General features: G+C 39.6%; 1 protein-coding gene across 1 annotated transcript in view; it reads left to right on the top strand.

The window, feature by feature from the left end:
- Window positions 1–17,642, top strand: part of Mcm3 (minichromosome maintenance 3) — a 154,641-nt gene that overhangs the window by 42,304 nt on the left and 94,695 nt on the right. The window contains exons 5-6 of the mRNA XM_068225217.1: window positions 4,688–4,787; window positions 4,866–5,004. Of these exons, the coding sequence (XP_068081318.1) occupies window positions 4,688–4,787; window positions 4,866–5,004 (239 nt within the window). The remainder of the gene's footprint in view (window positions 1–4,687; window positions 4,788–4,865; window positions 5,005–17,642) is intronic.

Genomic DNA, 17,642 nt, shown 5'->3' with positions numbered 1-17,642 from the left:
GTTTCCCTGCAGAATCCCTGTGCTGCACCACTCTGCATCAGCAGGACGGCTCTAATTTCTTCTGAGTTGGAGCTGTTTTTGATAGGTAGTATCCAGTATAGCAACCTTGAGGCATCATGGAAATACCATATTTGCTTGCATGTAACTCGCCACCGCGTATGTCTCGCACCCCATTTTTAACATTTGAAATTGCAGGAAAAAATCGCCACACATAACTTGCATTAATTTCTGATGTCAGACATACGGTACATACTACACAAAATATTTGGGTGGGACTGTACCAATTGCCGTTACGGTACTTTACAAGAAGAATCTGCTTTTCTTTCTATCTGCAGAACGGTTCATGCCAGCTGTTGTAACAAAAATACCTAACTTGCAAACCGCTGCCCAAGGCTGCATTCCTAGCCAGTCAGTCGCACTCAGCCATCCCTCTCATTCCTCTGTCTTTTTCAATATGCTTATGGCCACCTGTCCGGTAGAGCTGATTATGTGAACTGGGAGTGTTTCTCTGTCCAGGCAGTTACGTGATCACGGGTATTAGGCATCTTCCATCTGTTGTATTGTCGATAAGTGCCAGTATTCTGTCGTCACGTTTCATTGTTTCTCAGTTAAGTTTTCTTGTGTAGGTCGATCTTTAAGTTATGGAGAAAGGTGGGAGTTATAAGGCTGGGTTTAAACTCAAAGTGATAAAAAAAATGCTGAAGAACATGGTAAGAGAACTGCTGGTCGAGAATTCAGTGTGACTGAGTTTAATGTTCGCTACTGGCGTAAACTGAAAGCTGCACTAGAAACCACCAACTGAACACGCAAGGCATTCAGAGGGCTGAAAACTGGTTTCCTGAGCTGGAGGACAAGTTGCTTCATTACATTACAGAGAAGCGAAATGATGACTTTAGTATCTCACATGAGATGCTACATTTCAAAGCGTGCGAACTAGCGATTAAATGATGAATCAGCTATTTGGATCTGAAAGTGAGCCGGGATTGGATCCGTAGATTCATGACACAAAAGGGATTGTGTCTGCGAAGGTGTCGGAGAATACCAAGTGATTTCAGCGACAAAAGTATAGATTTTTTTCGTCATGTGATAGCAATGCGGAAGAAAAACAATTATCTCTTAATTCAAATGGGCAATGCTGATCAAACCCCGATAAACTTCGACATGCCATGCAACACCTCCATCAACAAGAGGGGAGAATCTAGCGTGCTCGTATGTACAACTCGGTGTGAAAAATAGCGTTGCACTGTCATGCTAGTAATAACCGCAGGCAGCAGAAATTTGCCATTGTATGTTATTTTCAAAAGAAAAACAGTTCCTAAAGCGAAGTTTCCCAAAGACATTCATGTATGGGTTCAAGAGAAAGGATGGATGTATACAGCTCTTGTCAAGGACTGGGTCCGTACATTGTGGGGAGCATGGCCAGTAGTGATGGGACATTCGATTCATTTTACTGAATTGATTCATTTGATTCCGTTCACGTTACTGAATCGATACAGTGATCCGATTCACGGCTCATTGGTCACCGCTCCTACTGCATCTGTGTAGTATGTGCTGGTAAGACAGCAGCAACAGCATTCAGTGCTCGCAGCTGCCATCTGGTCTTCAGACTATGAACTCCTTTCTTAGAAAAAATGCTAGTTACTCTAATACATCGAAAGTTTCCGGCGACGCAGGGTGGGAAAGGTTAGGATTAGGAAGGTAGCAGCCATGACCTGAATTAAGGTACAGTCCCAGCATTTCCTGGTGTGAAAATGCGGAAACTACGGAAAAAACATCTTAACGGCTGCCGACGGTGGGATTCGAACTCACCATCCCCCGAATGCAAGCGCATAGCCACGCGATATTAACCGCACGACAACTCGCTCAGTCAATTTTATTAAAAAAGTATTTTTCTATCATCTGAGGATTTTTTTAAATAGTCATATTTTGTATAGGCCACCCGAGATGTACAGTAGCCCGCTGGTTTTCTGATTCAACATACTGTTATTGCGTCTGTCCACAAATGATTGAAGTCTTGTGCAACGATGTGACATATGAACTGAGAGAATACTGAGCCATTCTTCCCAGTATAAAACAGGTACTTTTGAGTGGTCATGAGCATGGCTCATAGTCATAGGGCAGGCTAGAGTCGAGTTAGTCAAATGTCAACTAAGTTATAATACTAAGATTCATTAAACTAATAAATAGTTAACCTAATAGCCTACCTACTTACTAGCTACTTCAGAATTATGTTGTGACTACCTTTTTAACACTGCAAATAAATCCATCTATTATTTAAACCTCCCTGTAAGAAGAGGACAGTGAATGCAAATGGGTATTATTTTCAAATGAGCTGAGCTCGAGAGTCCATTATAGCATACGATTCTTTCAGTGTAACATGGCTGGTTGGTTGCAGTGAGCCGATAAGGAGCCGTGTGTATCTTGTGTCTCACTGAGCCGCGCTCGTTCACGATTCTTTCGATGTGCCATTGCTCACTGTATGTCTCGCTGCAGCGGAAGCTCGGCTCTCCGCATGTCCAGTGAGCCGATAAGGAGGCGTGTGTATCATGTGTCTCACTGAGCCGCGCTCATTCACGATTCTTTCGATGTGCCATGATTCATTGTCTCGCTGCAGCGGAAGCTCGGCTCTCTGCGTGTCCAGTGAGCCCATAAGGAGCCGTGTGTATCATGTGTCTCACTGAGCCGTGCTCGTTCGCGATTCTTTCGATGTGCCATGATTCACTGTCTCGCTGCAGCGGAAGCTCGGCTCCCCGTCAACGTCCAGTGAGTGCGCCACTCAGCACTGTCCGCTGGGAGTAAGCTGAATCGTGTGCTGTGAGCTCGCCGTTCCTGTGAATCGATTCACTCGGACACTTGAATGAATCGATACACTGCTTCGAATCATACATTCAGTAGCCAACACTAATGGCCAGGGTCACTGCTTCAACACTCAGCAGTTTCTGCGGACGCTTGGTGGAAGACACAAAGAAATGTTTTCAGAAAATTAAAACTGATCTCGTAATTCCTGGTGGACTCACACATTGTCTACAGCCCTTAGATGTTTCCATCAACAAGCCCTTCAAGGACAACATACGTAAATTGTACGCTGAATGGTCGGCAAGGGCATGAGCTGACGCCAGCAGGCAAAATAAAGAGGCCGTCAGTTGAACTCGTGTGTGATGGGGGTTATGCATGCATGGGTTATTGTGTCGACAGACGTTATTGTGAAGAATTTCTTGAAGACGGGCATCTCAAATACGTTGGACGGAAGTCAAGATGATGCAGTATGGGATGGTGACCAGAACGATGCACGCGAGAATAGCTCGGAGATTGAAGGCAGTGACAATGAATATAGGGCAAGCATGCAGTTGTCTTGTTTCAATAGCCTAATGCAAATTTTACGTTTTTTCGGGAATATGATATTTCGTGCACAAATCCCCACATATATCATGCACCGAAAATGTTCACACTTATTTTTGGTCAAAAAAGTGTGAGTTATATGCGAGCGAATACGGTATTACCAGTGTGAGGGGAATTTGGCAAGGATGCAAGATACTTGCAGGCATGAGCATAGGTTTCTTCTTTTTTTTTGTCTGGTTATATGGCTAAATTGTTAGCATGCTGGCTTTAGGTTACAGGGTACCTGGGTTCGATTCCCGGTAGGGTCAGGTATTTTAACCATCATTGGTTAATTTCGCTGGTACGGGGGCTGGGTGTATGTGTTGTTTTCGTCATTTCATCCTCATAACGATGCACTGGTCGCCTACGGGCGTCAGATCAAAAGACCAGCACATGGCAAGCCGAACCTGTCCTCGGGCACTCCCAGCACTAGTAGCCATGTGCCATGTGCCATTTCTTTTTTTTTTTTTTACGTAATTCCAGAACTGTGGGGTAGGAATTCATTGACCACTTACAATTCAGTTTGATTATCTTCTAACCTTCTCTCTGCCATAAGTGAATTTTACAAACTGGTTTATATGTGACATCGGTAACTTTATTAGCTTCAAGTTCTCAGATCTAGTCATTACTGACGTTCCTACCTGTTGATGTTGTTGCACGCTGTGTAAATCTTGAATTATCCATTGGCGCTGGTTCTTCGGAAATAGAATCAGATCCACATTCATCAATATCATTGAAGATGAATTATTTTCACTTCGCACACTTTCATAGTGAATCTCAACATCAATATTCACAAGCCAATCATGAATAACACCATCTGCTCCAGTCCAGGCGACTGCCATATTTGTTCACAAATTACACACAGTGAGGTGCTTTTAACTTTTTATTCCAGGAGTGAGTTACAGTTTATCATATAAAAATGAAGTTCAGGTAGTTCCTGACGTCTGTTGGTTACATTTCAAAACTCATAGAACAAACCTCACTAACTGGGTCTGTGGGTAGTCTCGGCGCACGGATGGAAGTGTCCGTCAAGTGTCTGCACCTTTCACTCGCTGGACAGAACATTCCATCAAAGTATGGTACAAGGTTAATTATCACTTTATTTTTTAATTTTTTCTTGTAAGTGTGTTTGTTATTGAGTATGTTTTAATTCATAATTCATGCTAAAATTGATTTTATGTCCTAGCTCCAAACTATTATTTTCCTCTTTCAAGTGGGAAAACATGGAAAATGACACTCTTGAAAGAGCTACCACCAATTTTTTTTATGGAGGTCTTATTTTCTCACTTTTCGTTGAATTTTGTTTAAGGATGAAGATGGGAACACCCTGGAGACAGAGTTTGGACTTTCGGTGTACAAGGACCATCAAACTCTGACAGTACAAGAGATGCCTGAGAAGGCACCTGCAGGTTAGTGGTAGTTTCTCTCTTAATGTATTGCTTCTACCAGAAATTCAGTCCCTATCTGATGGTGATGATGTTTTGCAGGCCAGTTGCCCCGCTCGGTTGATGTTGTATGCGATAATGATCTCGTCGACCTCTGTAAACCAGGAGACAGAGTGCAGGTGATTGGTAATTACCGCTGTTTGCCTGGGAAACAAGGAAGCTTTACAACGGGAACATTCAGGTATTCCATTGCAGCATTAAGTTCTGTCATGTAAGAGAACTTCTGATAACCATTATATTGATTTTGCTTGGTACAATTCTCTTCTGTTAAAAGCAACGTTATTTTTACATACACTGTGGAACCTCAATTCTCCGTTTTTTGGACGGAGCCTGGTAGAAGTAATGGTACAATATGGAAAAACGGGAAATCTGAGAATAAATTTAAAACCATCAACAATTTGGCTGGACATCTCAATAATGAAATGCTGCAAACCCTTGACCATCCAGAACTGCACGGTTAACTGAAAAAAGCGGATAATGCTTATTTATGAACATGCTACATATGAAAGCCCACTGTATTACTTTCGTGTAGCTCGCCGGAAACTGACAACTTATTTACAAAATTACATTCATCGAGCAAGTGGCAGCGATTTATGGGGCACGTAGCTGTGAGGCTGCATTCCTGAGATAGTGGGTTTGGACCCCACTGTCGGCAGCTCTGAAGATGGTTTTCTGTGGTTTCCGATTTTCACACAAGGCATAGACCATAAGACCTGTCTGAACCGGGCGAGTTGGCCGTGCGGTTAGGAGCGCACAGCTGTGAGCTCGCATCCGGGAGATAGTGGGTTCAAATCCCACTGTCGGCAGCCTTGAAGATGGTTTTCAGTCATTTCCAATTTTTACACCAGGCAAATACCTGTACCTTAATTAAGGCCACGGCTGCTTCCTTCCCTTTCCAAGGCCTTTCCTGTCCCATTGTCACCATAAGCCCTATCTGTGTCGGTGCGACGTAAAGCAACTAGCAAAAAGAAGGAAGACCTGTCTGTGTCGGTGCTTTGTAAAGAAAGTTGTAAAAAAAAAAAACCATTTTAAAAATCTGTAATTCAGAGGTGCTAACACTAGTCATTCCGTCTCGCGGGCGCCTAGCACTGTCAGTGGGCAAACACCCAGGCGATGAACATATGCTATTCAACCACAGTGACGTTGTGACCATGTCACAGGCTGTGAAGATTGGGCGAAGTTCTCCCAGTCACTCTCGATCACTGCGGTGATTCCCGAGTTTGAAATGGAGGCAGAAAATAACGAAAGAAAGGGGACAGAAATCCACATGTTTTTCAATTTAAGTTGTAAGAAATAAGTTTATGTTCATTGCAGTTTTTATCTATTTTGACCGGATACAGTAAAGAGTTAGGCCTACAACCTCAAATATTTTTATAATGTATGTTTATGAATAACAAGTTTCACTATTACTATTAGATTTTAAGAGGTGCTTTAGAAACGGTTCTAATATAATACAAAGTTAAGGTAGATAAGCTGTGGCTTGTGGTGTTTTGGGTTTAAATTATCTGATACACTCACCATCAATCCAATCATGCTTACTGGGAACAAAGTTAGTGAGGTTATTTATTTTGAAGGCATTCTGTACATCTATATGGTAGATATATTTACATTGTTGTTGTACTTTAATCTTGGATAGTAAATATCTGTCCTGCTATTCAGAAGCTAGCTATTTTCACCAGATGCCTGTTAAGTTTTAAATACTATTTTCAGAAATTCGGTGAAAGGGGAAAGTCACACAACACTGCAGCATTGTGCAAAATCACCGTTGCATTATGTAATTATATTACTTTTTGCTTATGAACAACAGGAATGTTACATTTTAAAAGAAATGGCAATATTGTCGTTCCCATCCAAGGAGTTGTACATTTAAACCCTGTACATTTGTAGATCATAACACAAAAATCATAACATGTCTGTTTTCTTCGAATGAAAAAATATAAGAAAATAAAACAGACTGTTTACATGTAGTGCAGTATAAATGAAACCAGAATATCTTGGAAAGGTCAGAGTTTTTCTTTGTTGTGGTTATTTTAAATAATCTACTCCAATCAACACTTCGCTGTGTAGTGGAGGAGAGCTTCGTAATAACAGTCGAACGTCAATGCTCCCTCGTTTTCCTGCAAAGTGTGTTCGCTCTCTCGCTTCACATTTACGTCACGCCAGTCCAGCAGCACTGGTAGCCTCAACAGGCTCTGCTGTAATTTGATGACTAGCTTTCACTTCCAGAAAATAATTGTCCAAATTTTTTCTGTTTCTGTTTTTCATTCATGCGTTTCCTGACAATGGTATAGTCAAACTAATTTTTTCCTGCCTCGGTGTGATAACTGGTTCCTCGTCTTTGCTCTCCTCCTGTACCATACACACTTTGTTCACTATATCCGCAACACATAGCTTCTCACATCCTGGTTCATAGGCGTCGCTATTTAACCACTCAAGGGTTATGAATTTCATGTTGTTGGTCCGTATTGAACTGAGAATAACGTATGAATAATAACACAGTAAAGGTTTCCACCTATTCAATACTAAGATATATTTACAATATTTTAAATTACATGGAACTAGTTTCGACCCACCTCGGGGTCATCATCAGCCATATTAAAGCATGAACAAATCTTGGCGAAATCCTAAAACATGTCAGTTATTTTAACTGTAAGAATCTTATGGATTTATAATTTATAAAGTGAAGTGTGGTAGATGAAATGAGAGATGTTAGTATGGTACAGGTGAGTAATAGTTAATAATTATACAAGGAATATACATACTAAGAAGTTTGGAACAAAGTACAAATGGGGTGCTTAGTGTTGTAAAAAATTTTACTTTTTACTCTCCAGACTTTATACATACTTGTTTATATTTTTATATGTGTCATTTTACATTGTATTCTTTATTGCAAGGACTTACTGATTTCCATGAGTGTACAGTGGAACCTCGATTATCCGTTCCCGGAAAGCACGTTTTCCCGGAATATGCGTTCATATTACGTGGTCCCGAGAGCATCGTAATTAAATCACGTTGTAAAAGTCCCGCATTATCCGTTCCTCGAAGAAACGATTTCCCGGATCAACCGTCCAGAAATTCCAGTCCCATCAACGCTAAATCCTCGATCAATCGTTTTTTAATAAACTGTATCTCACGAAAGGACGGCTATGGCATATTTATGGATCTTGGCGTTCGGCGATCGGCGGTGAACTTGCATCTTAGCATCGCATTCGGGTGGTATTGTTTAGAGAATCTCGGAAAATCATAGGGCAGAGAGTGGCCACAGCAATTGCTAGAAGACACGGCGCATTTCTACAGCTCTGCGTGAAGACGGAACGAGTTTCGTCAAATGTTCGCACTTATAAAACGTCCATATTATGTCCAGGGTTAGATGTTTTCTTATTTACATTTTTTCGATCGTACTGCCGAAGGGGTTTTCGGCACTTTGCTCAGGGCACTGCAGACCTAAGTGGGCTTTCAGGCAGGAATCGAAACTGCTCCTTAACACAAATTCAGTATTTTTGATATTATCGTACATGATTATGTTAGCGAGACGAAAACAGATGTTGCACCTTACATTTAAAAAAAAAAGAAAGCCATGGGAGGTCTTGGGATTGCCTATTACTGTTACTAATGTAAAACTGGGAATTTTACGTTTTCGTGTTAAAATACCAAAAACCGCAGTCGTATTACTTGCGCACGTTACATTTTAAATGATTGGTATCATTTCAAACTCGTACTGATATGTGCGGCGAGCGCACTTTCCAGATGACCTCAAGGTCACGAATAACCGTAATTTCTGAAGTTTTGATATTTCTTTTATCTTTCCAATTTGATTGGATTTGTGACGCGCAGAATTGAATATAATGTATTCGAGAACTTTTAAGACTCGATACTTACATTCGAAACCATGTTTTCGAGTTCAACATAACCTTTAAAAGTCGATGTAGGCCTAATTTGCGCGGTACGAGATTTCCAGAAACTGACTACGAACAGTATACCGGAGACCAAATTACAATGAAAGATTAAGAAATGAACGGATTTCGCCATCATTTTGGGTGCTTTTGTATCTAATATGCTTTATTTTATTAGATGAGAGAATTAAAAGCTACTTGTGGTCGATTGTCGTTTGGCTTGGCGTTGTTAGATTTTTCGAAGAGTTTGGCTAGCGTAATCAAAGTTGCTGAACTGAAAGAAGTTTTCACGGGAAACTGACGAAGATTCCCCTGTAAAATTGAATATAAAATATCGAGATTTTGAACTCGCGTACCGGTAATTAATGCGGTTCGCGGTCTAACATGCCCGGCTCTCATCCAGAGGGCCCGGGTTCGATTGCGACCAGGTCAGGCAATTTTACCTGGATATAAGTCTGGTTCCAGGTCCACTTAGCCTACGTGATTACCTTTAATTGTGGAGCTACCGTATCTAATGGTGAGATGGCGACCCCGATCTACAGAGCCAGGAATATCGGCCGAGAGGATTCGTCGCACTGACGATGCGCCCCTCGTAATCTGCAGGCCTTCGGGCTGAACAGCGGTCGCTTGGCAGGCAAAGTCTCACTGGGGCTGTAGTTTGGTTTGGTTTAGGAGTTTTTGTAAGATTATAATTATACATATTTCATTTTTGTGATGTTCAGCCAAATTGATAGTTTTCATTCATTCCCGGATTTTCCGTTTTCCCGTGTTGTACGTTTTATTTTCACGGTCCCTCGAAAAACGGAGAATCGAGGTTTCACTGTATAATTTTTACAATACTAAGCACCCCATTTGTACTTTGTTCCAAACTTCTTAGTATGTATATTCCTTGTATAATTATCAACTATTACTCACCTGTACTATACTAACATCTCTCATTTCATCTACCACACTTCACTTTATAAATTATAAATCCATAAGATTCTTACCGTTATAATAACATGTTTTAGGATTTCGCCAAGAGTTGTTCGTGCTTTAATATGGCTGATGATGACCCCTAGGTGGGTCGAAACTAGTTCCATGTAATTTAAAATATTGTAAATACATCTTAGTATTGAAGAGGTGGAAACCTTTACTGTGTTATTATTCATATGTTATTTAACCACTCGCGGATGTTTTAGTTATCTGTGTGTTCACAACCAAAAAATATATAGACAGGAAATTGGCATGTTACGAGGTTAGAGTGACAGTTTTTGCATGAAATAAATTCCATTGTAAAGCCTGTATTGTCGTTCATGTACTTATTTCCAAATGTACAATCAAAGGTTCCACCTTTATAATACTAAAAGATTTTTTATTTAATTAACAATTAATAAAATATCTGTACCTGTTTTGTCTATCTTGTGGACATCATCAGCCGAATAATTATTATAAAAACAAGTAGAATAGACAAGGACAAAAAACACACTAAAATGATTCGGATTACCGAACACGTCAGTTAAAAATTCATGTTAAAAATTTGTTTGAAGAATGTTCTGAAGCACAAATATTTCGTTCTATTAAAATGAAGATGTGATAGTTCAATAAAATATGGTAATAGAGCTTTTCTTGGCGTGATGATGATGTATTAAAATGTAATTCGGATTACCGCATAAGTCAGTTAAAAGAAATTTTGTTTGGAGACTGTTCTGGAGCACAAATATTTGGTTCTAATAAAGTGAAGACAAAGATATTAAACACATGTGATAGTTCCAATAAAATAAGATAATTGAACTCTTCTTGTCATTCTTAGTCATAAGGCAGGCAGAATATTTGACTGTAATTTCATACATGGAAAAATTGTGTTGTAGTTGAGTATCCCTAGAACGAAAACAGTGGCTATTAGCAACGTTAAAAGTAGGCAAGTTTGAAGCATCTTTTAATTACAAGTGAAATTGGAATAATATGTGACACATCTGACTACTTATGTTCTTGTCTGCCCAAGAGTGGTTAGCTTGAAATGTATGTTAATCTTGACAGCTGACTGGAGGTGAACTGTGGAGGCTGTGCATGATGAAAGCTAGTTCGAAGGGAGAGTAGGGGAGGGTTGAATCCAATGTGCAGGGAGTGAGTGTGTAAAGGTTTGTTGTGAGGCTTGTTCAAGGAGAAACTGTTGAGTAATACCTCAAAAAGCACATTCAAAATACAATCCTGCTCACAAATTATATGAAATATCGGAAACTGGATATCGAAATTCTCAGCACTCTAAATAAAGGCCCTCACTTAGACATCACTGAAAACTGTTTTATACACCTTGACCAGTTTTTCAACTCAAATCTTAACCTGAATGATATATCTGAGAAGCCTAAGGCCCTTTTCGATTTTCTCATCTCCATTTTAAATAACCTCAAGTCAACAAGTACACGATCAATCTTTCACAATTTACACAATACCCTCTCATATTACTTGCCCCTTCTGCATGCCCCCATGAGCCTCCTTAGATATTCCCTTACCCCCCTTTTTCATTTTCCCTCCCACCCTCTAATAACCGCTCATTATTCCCCACTTTTATTTATAGTCTCCCATACATTTATCAATCACCACAGCAAGCTGTTCGAGTCTCATATTGTTATTCTTTTAAATTTTCTTCCTATTTTTAAAATATTTTTATTTGGTTCTATTCTTTTTTAATGATTTAAATTCTTCTTATATACAGTGGAACCTCGATTCTCCGTTTCTGGAAGGACCACGGAAAAAAAACGTACAACACAGGAAAACGGAAAATCCGGGAATGAATGAACCAGCAACAATTTGGCTAAACATCACAAGAATGAAATATGTATACTTATAATCTTACAAACACCCCTAAACCAAACCAAACTACAGCCCCAGTGCGCCTTCCGCTTACCAAGCGACCGCTGCTCGGTCCGATGGCCTGCAGATTACAAGGTGATGCATGGTCAGTGTGACAAATTCTCTCGGCCTTTATTCCTGGCTCTATAGACCGGGGTCACCATCTCGCCATTAAATAGCTCCTGAATTAAAGGTAATCGTGTAATGAGTGAACATGGAACCAGCCCTCATATCCAGGTAAAAATGCCTGACCTGGCCAGAAATCGAACCCGTCCCTCCAGGTGAGAGGCAGGCAAGTTAGACTGCGGGGCCGGCTTCAAACATTAATTACCGGTACGCGACTTAAAAATCTCAAAACTTTACATTATGTTTTACCAGGACAACTTCGTCAGTTTCCTCTGAAAACTCCTTTTAGTTCAGCAATTTTGATCAGCCGAACTCTTCGAAAAATCTAATACCCATAATGCCAAGCCAAAGAACAATTGACCACAAGTAGTTTTTAATTCTCTAATCTAATAAAGTAAAGCACATTAGATACAAACCCATGACTTTATGTACAGTATGTAAGGTGCAATATCTGTTCTGGTCTCGATAACATAATCGTACTGGTGTGTATGTATGTTCAGTCTTCAGCCCTAAGGCTGGTTGGATCCTCAACAGCTCCGCCATCAGCTGTCATAGATGGCCTAGGCATCACTGAAGAGGCGTACTAGGGAAATGAGGAGTGAGGTAGTTTCCTGTTGCTGTCCTCACCGAGCTAGAAGTTGCTATTACATATCAGTCTGCCAAGCCCACTAAAATGCATGCACCAACTGACCCTATGAGCAACATTTTCACACTATTCATAGCAGGGACTGGCTGCAGAAGGAATGGCATTACTAGCATCGCTCATACCTCAGTCACTTTCATATTGTCAAAGCCAAGGATAAGACAGAGACAGATCAATGAAAGTAACATAATTACTCTATCACATACCAGAAACACTAAACACTAGGTCCTGCCAACAAAGGGAAATCGTACTGGTATACGATAATATTAAAATACTAAATTGTATTACTTAAGAAGGAGCAGTTTCGATTCCTGCCTGAAAGCCCAGTGACTACACAGTGCCCTGAGGGAAGTGCCGAAAACCTGTTCGGCGATACACTCGAAAAAAGTAAAAAAAATAAACATGTACCGGTAACCCTGGGCATAATGTAGATGTTTTGCAAGTACAAACATCTGACGAAACTCGTTCCGTCTTCAAGTGGAGCTGCCGAAATGTGCTCTGTCTCCTTCCAATTGTTGTGGACACACTCTGCTTTATGATTTCTGAGGATTCCCTACACAATACCACTCAAATGCAATGCTAAGATGGTCCCTTATGCAAGTTCACTGCCGATCGCTTTTCCAGTACGGCACTGTACTTCTTCAAATTACCCCAATGACGGGACGTTAACACCAAGATCCGTAAGTATGCCGTAGCCGTCCTTTCGTGAGATACAGTTTCTCGAAAAACGTGTGATCGAGGATTTATCATTGGTGGGACTGAAATTTCTGGACGATTGAGCCAGGAAATCATTTCTTCGAGGAACGGATAATGCGGGATTTTTACAGCATGATTTAATTAGGATGCTCGCGGGACCACGTAATTTGAACGAATAATTCGGGAAAGCATAGTTTTCGGTAACGTATAATCAAGGTTCTACTCTATCCACTATGAATTATTGAAATTAAGTCCTACACTGTATTCCTTAGACTTCAATTGCATCGTTTTCAACTCTTTGGCCAATAAAATAAATGCGTACAAGTCCTTGCCTAGCAGCAACTATACATAATTGCATATCACAATTTCAATTTCATAATGAGTTATCCGTCAAGTTTTCATCTAGAAAAGTCCTTTAACTCGTTATTGAGCTTTAATACGTCTTCATATGTCTTCATATGTGAATGCAGCACAACAAGATTGTACAAGAACTGCTTATGAACTTCAACTGGAATTGTTTTGGCATGAAATAGTGTTGATCTTTTTTCTTTTTTTCACTGTGATCATTGTGTTATGAACATCAACTGGAATTGCTTCGACACGAAATAGTGTTAATTATTCTATGTACAGTGGAACCTCGATTCTCTGTTTTTGGAGGGACCCCGGGGAAAAAACGTACAACACGGGAAAACTGAAAATCCGGGAATGAATCAATCATCAACAATTTGGCTACACATCACAAAAATGAAATATGTATACTTATAATCTCACAAACACCTCTAAACCAAACCAAACCAAACTACAGCCTCAATGGGCCTTCCGCCTACCAAGCGACCGCCCTCGGTCCGAAGGCCTGCAGATTACGAGGTGACGCATGGTCAGTGGGCTGAATCCTCTCGGCCATTATTTATTTATTTATTTATTCAGTGATGAACATAACAGGCTTTTTGCCCAATTACAATGTTCACAATATACAGTAAAATTAATAGTTACACTACTAAACATTAAATGAAAAAAGACAATACAAAGAATACAATGAACTACCCAAACAATACAGAGTTGGTAACACAATAAAAATATACAGTTACTACATTAATAATTATTTTACAGTGGTGCCTAACACAAAGTAACACATTCAGTTATACAGTCTTAGTATTAAACATGACACATGACACATTATCCAAAATAATATTCTAAAAGAGAAATAAAGTGTTTAATTTATAGGTCATTTGAAAACTGTGAATTCAAATAGAGGAGAAATAAAAGAACAACTAGAAGAATGAAATAAAAAACATATACAGAAAACAGAGATAATATTCAACAGTATGTGCATTATAGGAAAGTATCACACGCCAATTCAAAGTTGATTCGATTCATGAAAAAGATATCCAAATTATATGTATTTAATGTATTATAAAGTTTCAGAATTTTATTAAGAGGAGAATTCTTATGGGCTTCTGTGCGGCATTTCTTAATGTAAAACAAATTCTTGAACCTGCCAGACTTTCGAGGAACGTAAAATGGTATCCTTCCAAGTAACTCTTCATCAATTTTACTATTCAAAATTTTATACAAAAATAACATCATGGACTTTTTACGTCTTTGTTCCAAAGTTTTAACACCAAAGTGTGATAACATTGTGGAGTAGGACAGAAATGTCGGGTACTCGTGTAACTGTTTCCAGTACACATACTTTAAGAATTGCTTTTGTACTTTATCAATTAATTTGATGTACTTAGTGTCTGAAGGACTCCAGATAATAGAACCATATTCTAGTTTCAGTCTTATTAAAGAGTTGTATAAAATAAATAACGTAAGTTGAAAATTTAAGGAATTTCGAAATATGAAACCCAAATTTCTATAGGCTTTATTAACTATATATTCAATATGACTTCCAAATTTCAAATCTATATTGAACTGAATACCTAAATCCATCTTTTGTTCGACTTCCTTCAAGACAGAACCGTTGATGTTGTAAGTATACCCAATATGCTGGCGACATCTTGTGAAAGACATTTTAACACATTTATTTACATTGAATGGTAATTTATTTTCTTTACTCCACAATGATATAGCATTTAGATCGTTTTGTAAATTCTTACAGTCATCAGTGGATTTAATTGCAGAAAATGCCTTCAGATCATCGGCAAAGAGTAATATTTCAGACTTAGACATGACATCTACAACATCATTAACGTAAATTAGAAACAGTAAAGGTCCTAGATTTGAGCCCTGTGGTACACCTGAATTGGCTATAAAGTTGTGAGATGAATATCCTTTATAACACACATATTGTTTTCTGTTAACTACGTAAGACCTTATCAAGGAGTAAAAGCCCTGAGAGAAATTCAAGGAGTCAATTTTCTTTAAAAGTATATCATGATTAGGGGCCGTATTTTTTGGTAATAACGATATGCATGAGTTTTCTTGATATCTTTTTTCTTGTCTATATATGACTTCCCAGGTACTAAAAATACTATATTTTAGCAAAATGAACTCGCGAAATATCGCGAAATTTGATTTATTGCACGAATTGCGCAAATAATCACGAAATATACACCATTTGGTGTGAAAAATGCAAAATGGCACCAGAAGAGCTCTCCAATAAACGTTTAAATGCTTCTGAGAACTTGACTATTGTAGTTTCCTTCTCATTTGCTTCATAGCGCTGTATATTCCCCACACAAATGCACACATAGCGGTACGCACTGTGTATCGTAAGTATGTGTATTCAGTTCCGCGATCTCTAAGACAAATGGAAATTCTAAGTTCCCATGAAGGGAATTAGATTCTTTTCCACCAATAGAGCATATCAAAAAACAGATCAAAAATTAGATGGATGGCTTTTCCGGCGTTTGCTCTATTAACCAGCGTTTCGTCTTAGGTCTGACACTAGACTCTTCAGAGTGGGATGTGTCAGACCCTACCCACTGACGCTGGGGTGTATGCAGGTGAACTTATCAGAAGCTTATTTATGAAGCACAGTCTGATAACTGCATACGGGAGATAAAACTCCACAATGGAAATAATGCCCGCCTAGCAATTCCAAATGGAAATTCTAAGTTCCCATGAAGGGAATTAGATTCTTTTCCACCAATAGAGCATATCAAAAGCCATCCATCTAATTTTTGATCTGTTTTTTTTTTTATCTCTAAGACAGTCGATAAAAATCAATATCTGTTATCGATTACAGCAAATAGCGTTGTGGTCGTAACAAGATACAAGAGCGGTCGTAGATACAGCAGTGCGCAATGAGAGTTCGTTACTTACGAACCTTTATCGGCAAATGTCCAACATTTAAGTATAAAAATGCCGAAAACTGAAGTCGCAACAGGTTTTTCGAGGGCCGAAGAATACAACAGTGGGGGGTTCTATGTATTTGACGTTGCAAGAAAGATTCTAATGTATCAATAGTGTACCGGTAATATTCGTAAAGTTGAAATGTAGGCTACGATATACAGTGCAGAGAATCAGAATGAAGCAAATGAACATAATTCCAAGCGGCAAATAACAATCGGCGATACTTTACATATCGTAAAGGTGTTGAAAAATTATAGAGAGCAATTTGTAATAGATACAAAAAAAGCATTCATGCAAGCCAACATGGCTCTAGAAAAATAGGATAATCCTAGCATGAGGAAGAGAATGAATAGTAAAGGAAAGATAAATAATACTGTCTTTACTGTAAAATATGATGGTATTGGTAGGCCTATTGTAAATAAATCGCCTGTTTGAGTAGTAATAATGGTATTGTTTTTATGTCCCACTAACCACTTTTACGTTTTCTGGAGACTCCGAGATACCGGAATGTTGTCCCGCAGGAGTTCTTTTACGTGCCAGTAAACTAGTGACACGAGGCTGACGTATTTGGACTCCTTCAAATACCACCGGACTGAGCCAGGATCGAACCTGCCAAATTGGGGTCAGAAAGCCAGCGCTTTAACCATCTGAGCTACTCACCCCCGACCGGGGAAAAAGAGCACATCCATGAACATCTTCCAGAGCTACATTACGTTGAAAAATGTAATGAAAGCACATCTGGTTGAGGAAGTGAAAGAAGACAGTGTTAGCAAAGTTTTAGGAGGTTTTATAAAAGACCGCAGTGAATTTACATCCAAGTGTTTGCAAGCTTTATGGTTTCCGACGTGTAATGTGGTCAGCGAGAGGAGCTTCTCTGCTTACACAAAGACACAATCTGACTGTCGCACAACTCTGCATCCTGATAATGTTGAAACCATGCTTAGCTTGTACTTTGGAGACAAGTAATTCAACGTCTAAAAATGTAGGCTATGTATAAATGTATATCACAGGGCAGATCACCTAACTTCATTTCGAAGTATCAGTGATTTATTTGCCGGCCCCGTGGTGTAGGGGTAGCGTGCCTACCTCTTACCCGGAGGCCCCAGGTTCGATTCCCGGCCAGGACAGGGATTTTTACCTCGACCTGAGGGCTGGTTCGAGGTCCACTCAGCCTACGTGATTAGAATTGAGGAGCTATCTGACGGTGAGATAGCGGCCCCGGTCTAGAAAGCCAAGAATAACGGCCGAGAGGATTCTTCGTGCTGACCACACGACACCTCATAATCTGCAGGCCTTCGGGCTGAGCAGCGGTCGCTTGGTAGCCCAAGG

Source organism: Anabrus simplex, chromosome 1 (assembly GCF_040414725.1).
Source record: "Anabrus simplex isolate iqAnaSimp1 chromosome 1, ASM4041472v1, whole genome shotgun sequence".
In the NCBI taxonomy this organism is placed as follows: domain Eukaryota; kingdom Metazoa; phylum Arthropoda; class Insecta; order Orthoptera; family Tettigoniidae; genus Anabrus; species Anabrus simplex.
This window is presented reverse-complemented; position numbering and strand designations above follow the sequence as displayed.